At 45.1% G+C, this 10,578-nt stretch overlaps 1 protein-coding gene across 1 annotated transcript in view; it reads left to right on the top strand.

The window, feature by feature from the left end:
* LOC105898441 (mitochondrial dicarboxylate carrier-like) overlaps positions 1 to 4,094 on the top strand; it is a 16,883-nt gene extending 12,789 nt beyond the window's left edge. The window contains exons 7-11 of the mRNA XM_031561807.2: positions 3 to 73; positions 899 to 991; positions 1,122 to 1,199; positions 2,135 to 2,191; positions 2,948 to 4,094. Of these exons, the coding sequence (XP_031417667.1) occupies positions 3 to 73; positions 899 to 991; positions 1,122 to 1,199; positions 2,135 to 2,191; positions 2,948 to 3,049 (401 nt within the window). The 3' untranslated portion in view covers positions 3,050 to 4,094. The remainder of the gene's footprint in view (positions 1 to 2; positions 74 to 898; positions 992 to 1,121; positions 1,200 to 2,134; positions 2,192 to 2,947) is intronic.
* Positions 4,095 to 10,578: the final 6,484 nt, after the last annotated feature.

The raw sequence follows: 10,578 nt of genomic DNA on the forward strand, positions 1-10,578 counted from the left end.
AGAGGGTGTGAAGAGGCTGTTTTCGGGGGCCACCATGGCCTCAAGCAGAGGAGCTCTGGTCACCGTAGGGCAGGTGAGGCCTCAAAGCCTTCTGGGGGAAAAAAAAGACAGATGCATCATGGGAAGGTTTCCCATGGATACGGACAGTGGTTTACACCAATCAGTTCTGTTTATTCAGTTGAAATGAGATGCTGGGAAAAAAAAAACGTTTGCTTATAGACCAAGTCCTCTCTGGTTCTCCATGGCACGAGCTCCGTTGCGCCTGCCCAGGGACGGTGCACTTTGCTCCAGCACCTGTCAGTCACCTCCCAACCCCCCTGGAGGTTGGAAAAAAAAACTTTAGTTCACAGACTTTAGCATAATTGGGGATTTCCTCAAAGGTCAAAAAAGGTATTTTCCCCAGGAAAGTGTCATTCACCACTGTCGCCTCAGGCATTAACCACTGTCGACTCAGGCATGGACTCATTGATTGGCTTAGCTACACTGACTCATTGAAATGTGTAGTGTAGAGAGATCTCTAGTGAATCTGCCAAAGTCAATGGTATGGCAGTCTCTCTAGTGAATCTTCTAATGTCAATGGTATGATTCAATAGTGTGCATGCAGTACTGCATTCTTGCAGTCTCTTTCCAGAGAGATCTCTAGTGATATCAAGTCAACGATAAGGCAGAACTGTCGAAAGCGAGGACGTTTTAAAGTGCCTATGTAGGAACTGAAGCATGGGAGCTGATGTGAAAAGCATCATGGGAAGATGAGTTGATATGTGTGCAACAGTAAGATGATTTTGGGTCCTTAAAGGCTAATATGTTTGCGCATGTTGAAATCGCACATCACAAATCTGACTGATTTCTTCTGAGTCACCCTCCTCCTCCTCCTCCTCTTCTCCTCTTCCTCCTCTAGCTGGCCTGTTATGACCAGGCAAAGCAGCTGGTCCTGGGCACTGGTCTCCTAGGAGACAACGTCCTCACCCACTTCCTGTCCAGCTTCATTGCTGTGAGTCTTCACTTCCTGTTTGATGGTTATGTCAGGAACACTCATTTACTGTATTATTATTCCTAACAGTATGGGATGAAATGTGAAACATTTTTTAATTGTATGTATTATTTTCTCTCTCTCTCTGTAGGGAGGGTGTGCTACAGTCCTCTGTCAACCATTGGACGTGATGAAGACCAGGCTGATGAACTCTAAAGGAGAATACACGGTCAGTTCCACTCCTCCATGTACTTTTCTCTCTCTCCCTCTCTCTCTCCATCTAATCCTCTCTCACTCATACCGCTCTCCCTCTCTCTATCTCTATCTAATCCTTTCTCCCTCTTTTTCTATCTCCATCTAATCCTCTCTCTCTCTCTCTCACTCACACACACACACACACACACACACACACACACACGCTCTCCCTCTCTCTCTCTCTCTCCATCTAATCCTTTCTCCCTCTCTCTATCATCATCTAATTTTCTCTCTATCCATCTCTCTGTCCCCCCCACATCTCTTTTGCCTGCGCTTCTCTTTTCTCATTTCATTTGTGGCTGGAGGACTGTTTCTCTCTTTTTCCCTGTTTCTCCCTCTCTCTCTCTCTTTCTTTCTTTCTTTCTCTCTTTCTCTCTCTCTCTCTGTCCATTCCTCTTCAGTTATGGCTGCCATAATGACATGTTATGGGACTCTGTTCTCCTCTCATGTGCTCATTAACTTCTAAACTGGGTGCTTTTCTCTCTCTCTCTCTTTCTCTTTCTCTCTCTCGGTGTGTTGAGCTGTGAGCTGTGTAGTCTATGTGTGGTTAAGTTTCCCCCATTCTCTCTGTCCCTCTTTCTTGGCTCCATCTACTTCACTCACTCACTCACTCACCCCCTCTCTCTCTCTCCATCTAATCCACTCTCTCTCTCCTCCTTTCCTTCCCTCTCTCCAGTTTCCTCCATTCAGAGCTGTGTTGTCTATATGTGGTTAGGTTTCCCCCGTTCCCCCTGTGTCTATTCCACTCTTGGCGCTGCACCGGGTTGCACCGGGTTGCACTGGGTTGCGGGGGGTAGCACTGGGTTGATGGTTGATGGTTGATGATTGATGGTTGATGTGTGTGTGTTGATGTGTGTGTGTTGATGTTTGATGGTTGATGGTTGATGTTTGATGTGTTCTGTGCCTCAGTCGGTGACTCACTGCTTGAAGGAGACGGCCAAATTGGGACCACAAGGGTTTTATAAGGTAATTGAAATGTCATTAAGTCAGACAATTTCTCTCTCACTCACTCACTCACTCACACACACACACACACACACACACACTCCTTTTCTCAGAGGAGCTCACGCACACACACACACACCATCTCTCTCACTCTCATGGACACAAACACAAACACACACCCATGCTAATTACATAGTTCATTTTTAGTTTCTCACATTTTGATTTTCCTTGTACCTTAATAGTAGGCTTTATATTTAGAATCCCTCATTTGAAACAGTGGTGTCCTCTTGAAGGACAGCTAGAGTTTTACTTTTCTGAAATGATGTCCCCCGAGAGAACTCACAAATATGAGCAATATGTGATGAGGGATTCTAAATATAAAGTGTAAAGCACCCAACTGTTAAGGTGACATTTAAAGCAGGATGTAGATTTTATAGCGGGTTCTTGTCAACACGCACACATCGACACACACACATCCACAAATCCACACACACACACACACACACACACACACACACCCACACACTTCTGTAATGGTTAAGGGTGTTGATAATCCTGCCATGAGCTGTTAGAATAAATCACTAGAACTTTGAGCTTGAAAATCCACTGCGTTGTTGTTTGTTGTTTTTTTGTATGTATGTTTGCTTTGTTTGTATGTTTGCCTTTGGGGGTTTGATTTATGTGAGCCTTCCACATGTACCATTCAAATGGAAGAGCTGTCCAATCAGATTCAAGAGGGTACTTCCTGTTTATGCTAACTGTCCAATGGGCTTGCAGGGTCTGGTTCCGGCAGGGATTCGGCTGATCCCGCACACGGTGCTCACCTTCCTATTCCTGGAGCAGCTCAAGAATCGCTTCGGCATCATCGTGGTTAGCTGAGCCTGGGCGGCTCCGCTGTGAACTCTGATTTACAAGGAACACATATGCATAGACACACTACACAGACAATCACACACACACACACACACACACACACACACACACACACACACACACACACACACACACACATTAGTACACACATAGAAAGATATATTTTTGGAATTGGAATAACTGGAAATAAGGGGAATGTACCACTCCTCTACCTCTTCATATTGACTCATGTGCACACACACACACACACACACACACACACACACACACACATCTTGCGAGAGCAGCCATCGTGTGCTAGGCCCCTGTGGCTGTGCATCTCTGCACGTGTGCCATGTAAGCTCAAAGATGCGCACACATCCACACACACACACACACACACACACACACACACACACTCACTTATCCACACACTAAAGTGAGCGGAGAGTCTTTACACTACATCTGCAGAAGTGTATCATCTCTCTCCCTCTACACCATATGTACTATCATGCATGCCATAATATGGGACCTGATTCAGACATATTACTTCATAAAGCCAAGTATTTCTTATAAAACTTAAAGGTGCAGTGGCAAGGATTTAGTGGAGAACCTACGGTGGCCTGCAGGTGCCATAAAACCCTTGAAACGTGGCCGATTATGCCCTAATGAAAGCATAATTATGAATGCTATCTTCAATTTCTGCTAATGTATCCCAATAAGTCTAACACACTGCACCTTTAGTCTTGAGCGGGGGGCCCAAACAGTAGCTGATGTCAGACTGGATCCCACAGATCATCCTCTGCTGTCGCCATGGCTACAGTTTGACTGACAGCTCTCTGAGTTAAATTTTTTTTTTTCACTGCCCAGACCACACGTCACACGTCACACACACACACACACACACGCACACAGGTCTCCCGCATTTTGATATCTCTCTCCACACACGATGATTGTAGAGCCAGTTTCCTTATGAGTATTTGATTATTATGTTTGCTGTAGTCGTGTTAATGCTGTAGCATCATCAGGGACATTCGGTCTCGCCAGAGACATACCCCCCCCCCCCCCCCCCCACCCCCACCCCCACCAAAAACAGTGTTGACCTCCTCCACTGCCAACGCGGAACTGTCACAAGGTACAATTCGCTGAGAGAGGGAGGCTACTAAAGTTCCTTTCAGACACTAAATTGGTTCCTTTTTTTTCCCTTGATTGTAGTTCCATTCATGTGCCATAGAGAGGGGGGATAGTACCATAGAGAGTGAGGGGGGATAGTACCATAGAGAGCGGGGATAGTGAGGGGGGATAGTGCCATAGAGAGTGAGGGGGGGATAGAAGCCATAGAGAGCGGGGGATAGTGCCATAGAGAGTGAGGGGGGGTAGTGAGGGGGGATAGTACCATAGAGAGGGGGGGGGGGATAGAGCCATAGAGAGCGGGGGGTAGTGCCATAGAGAGAGAGGGGGGATAGTGCCATAGAGAGGGGGGATAGTGCCATAGAGAGGGGGGATAGTGCCATAGAGAGGGGGGATAGTGCCATAGAGAGAGAGGGGGGATAGTACCATAGAGAGCGGGGGATAGTACCATAGTGAGGGGGGAGAGAGAGGGGGGATAGAGAGGGGGGATAGAGCCATAGAGAGGGGGGGTGGCCAACAGTGTTATCCAGCATCTCCCTCAGGGAGGAATGTTCCAGTGTTCAGCTGCTGTCTCCTTATTTTAAGGACACTACGTGGTATCATCACTTAGCTAGTATCCTCGCTCAGTGTACTACAGGTATATAGTACTAAAGGGGGTAGCATACCTACCTGAGAATGACTGCCTTACTTCCTGAAGTCTATGCATGTCTATGAATGGTCAGTTTTATAATGCCACGTATTGTGTGCACTTTGAGACACATAGGCTGATGTGGAGTCTGGGATACTGATGGGAAAATGGCAGGAATGCTGCATGATGGGAATCGTAGTTTGTTTGTGATTGTTTAAACCGTGAAGGGCAATGTGATCTGATGAATGTCTTTTAGAGTGGTGCTCTATTTTCACTTTCTGATAAACACACACGCACACTTGCACACGCACACACATATGCACACACACACATATACACACATAAAGTGTTTGCTTGTGTACAATGCCAAATGATATCATGAAGTTGAGGTACATACTTCTCAAAGTGCATAGTGCAAAGAATGAATGGTTAAGCCTAACTCATACACACAAACACATTTCCCATGACATTATTCTATCATTCTACCCATTTCAAAATGCTGCCAGCTTTTCCCAGCAGTCCATTTCTCTGTCCTACCTACACACACACACACTCACACACACACACACACACACACACACACTCACAGTCTCTCATTTGCACATTCACACACACACACACACACACAAACACTCACACACACAGAGAAATGCTTACACACAAGCCTCATGTGCAGTCATATACTGCATACTTCAGATCTGTTCTGTAACATGTCCATGCTAATCACATCAATGCCAGACCACCCAGACACCATAGAGTATAGAGCTTAACATTTACAGGAAGTCAGACCACCCAGACACCATAGAGTATAGAGCTTAACATTTACAGGAAGTCAGACCACCCAGACAACAGACACCATAGATAGAGTATAGAGCTTTACATTTATAGAATGGTGATGTAGTGCTTCATAGAAAGGAGATGAATTGCACTGTGGGATTACACTTTGCCAGTGTTGTGGGTCGCTTGTAGTGCCAAGCGGCTGATTCACAGTGTTTAGAGAATAATTTCACTAATTAATTTGCACTTAATGACTTTTAAAAAGACTATTGTTTATTTTTATTTTTAATATATACCCTGATTCTACTGTTTTCTCTTGTGTACGGTTCAGCTGGAATGGGTTTTGGGAGATTTGTTGCCTTAGCTACATGTTGCCTCTAGGGGGCAGTGTAACACAGTTATTCAGTGGCCTGAAATTGTGGTGAGCTCTCAGCGGAGTGTGTGTGTGTGTGTGTGTGTGTGTGTGTGCGTGTGTGTGTGTGTGCGTGTGTGTGTGTGTGTGTGAGTGCCCCTTGAATGACTTTTATGCACCTGAGTATGAGTGGTGTTCTTTCTACTTGAGAGTTATTGTCCATCTGATCCACATGGGCGGCATGCACTCACCTCTAATATATACAGAGGCATGGGTGTGTGTGTGTGTGTGTGTGTGTGTGTGTGTGTGTGTGTGTGTGTGTGTGTGTGTGTGTGTGTGTGTGTGTGTGTGTGTGTGTGTGTGTGTGTGTGTGTGTGTGTGAGTGAGAGAGAGACTTATTGACCATGGGATCCACACGGGCCGCATGCAGACACCGCTGATATATGGAGAGACATGTTGGCGTATTCCCATGGAATGGGAGATATGTCGAAACACACCATCAAAACATACTATTTAATTTTCCGATTTCCATTACGAAGCTGCTCCCACCTAAGCAGGAACGCTGTGTTTAAAAAAAAAAAAAAAGGATTTATCCGCATCCCGAGCGAATCGGTTTATAAGGTATGAAGCTCTCGTTACAGAAGAGATGGAATATGTAATTCAATTGAAACTGGAAGTTTATAAAACTGTATAAAATGTGATTTTCTGTTTTGTGTAAGATGACTAATGGTTTCTGTTGTAGATTTTCTTTTTTTGAAATTAAAGTACTAATGAGACAGATTGTGGATTATTGTGTCTTTGCTCTTAATTATTCTTGGGTATGTGCAGTAATTCATTTAGCAAATGTTTTTCAATTGAAAATGACTAATTGATGATCACATGAATCTACTGTGCAGATATACCCCTTCAGCGGTGCTCATGGCCTTTGTGTTGCTATAGGAACACAACGGAGAGGAACTGATGATCTCCTTTGTTTGGATCTTTTCTCTCTCTGCTTTAATTTGCTTTCAAGGTTCATCGAGACACAGCCTGTGTGCATCACACACACCTCTCTCTCTCCTCTCTTTTTCTCGCTCTCTTTATCTCCTCTCTTTCTCTGTCCCCCTCTCTCTCTCTCCATCCCTCTCTATCCCTCTCTCGCTCTCCTAACTCTCAATCTGACTTTGTTTACCATGGTGTCATACCACATGGCATTTGGAGTATGTGTGCTCCTTACTAATGGGTGTCTAGAAGGCTTTCATATTGCCATGGTAACGTGTGGTGTTTTATGTTGCTTCAATGGCAACACTGTTGAACGGGTGGTGTCTCAAAGATAACTGAGTTCCTGAAGAGTGTGTGTGTGTTGAGGTGAATAAGAGCTTGAAGGAGTAAGAAATTGAAAGATGAATGAATGAAGAAGGACGTAATGAATGAAAGAGTGAATGAACACATGAAATAATGCATACATTGATGGCCAAGGGTATGGATTCCAGAAGAGGATGGTTTGTTTTAAAATCACTATCATTTGACAGATTTGATGTCTGTGTGTGTGTGTGTGTTTGTGTGTGTGTGTGTGTGTGTGTGTGTGTGCACAATCATGCATGCAATCACATATGTGTGAGCAATTCAAATCTTCCATGGCAGGAAACCATCATCTGCTGTCGCCATGGCTACGTTTTGACTGACATCTCTCTGAGTTCCCTTGTCATTCTCCTGTGAGTTCTCAGTGCACAGATCTGGACTTTTTAATGAAACACCTCATTTAGCACCCAGCCCAGACCACACTTCTCCCTCCTTCTCTCTGTCTCACACATACACACTCACACACACACACACACACACACACACACACAGCCCAGACCACACTTCTCCCTCCTCCTCTCTTTCTCTCTGTCTCACACACACACACACAGCTCCCTCACACACTTTGTATTCTTCTCAGAGTGGCCCCACCTCCATATGGTGGGGTAATTACAGTGACGTCACAGGGGTCTTGGCTGGATGGATCTTTTTTTAATGAATGAAAGTTAATATAAATAAGCCTACACTCTTTCTCCTTTCAACGTGTGTGTGTGTGTGTGTGTATGCAAATATGTGTTTGTGCGTGTGTGTATAGCTATGTCTTTCAGTGTGTGTGTGTGTGTGTGTGTGTGTGTAGCTATGTGTTTCAGTGTGTGTGTGTGTGTGTGTGTATAGCTATGTGTTTCAGTGTGTGTGTGTGTGTATAGCTATGTGTTTCAGTGTGTGTGTGTGTGTGTAGCTATGTGTTTCAGTGTGTGTGTGTGTGTGTGTGTGTGTGTGTGTATAGCTATGTCTTTCAGTGTGTGTGTGTGTGTATAGCTATGTGTTTCAGTGTGTGTGTGTGTGTGTGTGTGTGTGTGAAATGTAGTGAAAGAGACAGCCCTGCTGTGATGTGTAGGCATCTGGCGTCTTCCATAAGTGTCATTGTGTGTGTCACATTAGTGTGTGTGTGTGTGTGTGTGTGTGTGTGTGTCACATTAGTGTGTGTGTGTGTGTCACATTAGTGTGTGTGTGTGTGTGTGTGTGTGTGTGTCACATTAGTGTGTGTGTGTGTGTGTGTGTGTGTGTGTGTGTCACATTAGTGTGTGTGTGTGTGTGTGTCACATTAGTGTGTGTGTGTGTGTGTGTGTGTGTCACATTAGTGTGTGTGTGTGTGTGTGTCACATTAGTAACAGAGAAGATAAGAAGCCCACAGAGGGAGGACGGGCAAGTAGTGCCATGGAGACGGGGGAGACCGATGGCTATGCTGCTGGTTATTGCCTGTACGTTTGTTTGTTTGTTTGTTTGTTTGTTTGTCTGTTTGTCATTAAATCAACAACGTATATATGGGCACATGCAGATGTACCGTTTGGGGCAGATGATCCCCAGTTTGTATTCGGAGTTCATGCTGTGCTGTGCCTCATTTGCTCTCTACGTCACGTTCACTACCATAGTTTCAATGTCACAGTCATTCTCACTACCTCACGTTCACTACCATAGTTTCACTGTCACAGTCATTCTCACTACCTCACGTTCACTACCATAGTTTCACTGTCACAGTCATTCTCACTACCTCACGTTCACTACCATAGTTTCACAGTCAGTCTCACTACCTCACGTTCACTATCTCACATTCACTACCATAGTTCCACTGTCATTGAGCAGTCATTCTCATGTGTTATCTCTGACTCATATGGTCTTACATTACGTGTGGATGAGAAAGCAAGGCATGATATTGGATATATGATAAGAGTGTGAGCTAGATCAACATCAGGGTCTGCACACACGCACACGCACACGCACACTCTAAATGCTACTTTAAACGATAAAAGAATGTGACCACGTCAGTGCAAACATTCAAGGCACAACGTACACACACTTAAGGTTTTGCAGTTATGGCACCCATCTTATGTAAGCTCTCACACACACACACACACACACACAGCGTAGACGTATGAAATGGAGGGTTAGAGCCTTCGGAAGTACCATCATTCGAAGGCAGAATGCATTCTCTACCGACACACACACACACACACACACACATTCAGGAAGCCTCTGTCTATGTAACTTTTGGTCTCATGTGCATTGATGCGTCCATAAGAGAGTATATGTATTTGCATGTGTTACTCTTCACTCCCTCTCTCTCATCTCTCTCATCTCTCCCTCTCTCTCTCATCTCTCCCTCTCTCTCATCTCTCTCTCGCTCTCTCTCTCCCTCTCTCATCTCTCCCTCTCTCTCTTTCTCTCTCTCATCTCTCTCTTTCTCTCTCTCATCTCTCCCTCTCTCTCTTTCATCTCTCTCTCACATGCTCTCTCTCTCTCTCTCTCTCTCTCTCTCTCACATCCCTCTCCCTTTCCCTCCCTCTCCCTTTCCCTCCCTCTCTCTGCCTCTCTCTCTCTCCCTCTCTCTCTCTCCTTTAATGTAAGTCTGCCGTCCTCTGATGAGAGCGTGTATCTGGAGGGCACTTTAGTAATGTAATGTTTAATACGGCGTGCACCTCTCGCTCCGCGGACCACTTAAGGAAGAGCGTCTCATTGGTATTCCCCCTACACACATGGGAAGAGTCATTGGCATTCCCGCTACATACCTGGAAGTTCAGCCCATTCCCTCTCCTGCTCGCAAACAGGAAAGGACAAATGACAAATGTGGGCCTTTAGTGCGGGACAGCACAGCTATTCCTCCACACACACACACACACACACACACACACACACACACACACACACAGAAACACAAACACACACACACACACACACACACACACACACAGAAACAGAAACACAAACACACACACACACACACACACACACACACACACAGAAACACAAACACAAACACACACACACACACACACACACACACACACACACACAGAAACACAAACACACACACACACACACACACAGAAACACAAACACAAACACACACACACAGAAACACAAACACAAACACACACACATACACACACACACACGCCTCTATAGCCCTTACGCAGAAAGTCAGGCCTCCTAAATGGCAAGAAAAAGAAGCAATAATATGTTTATTTGTTTGTTTATTGTTTGTTATATGCTAATTAATCCCGCTTGTGTGTGTGTGTGTGTGCGTGTGTGTGCATGCATGTGTCTGTGTGTGTAGGGGCGTCTGTGAGTGAGTGTGTGTGTGTGTGATTGTGAGTGTGTGTACGTATG

The sequence above is a fragment of the Clupea harengus genome, chromosome 24 (assembly GCF_900700415.2).
Source record: "Clupea harengus chromosome 24, Ch_v2.0.2, whole genome shotgun sequence".
Classification (NCBI taxonomy): Eukaryota; Metazoa; Chordata; class Actinopteri; order Clupeiformes; family Clupeidae; genus Clupea; species Clupea harengus.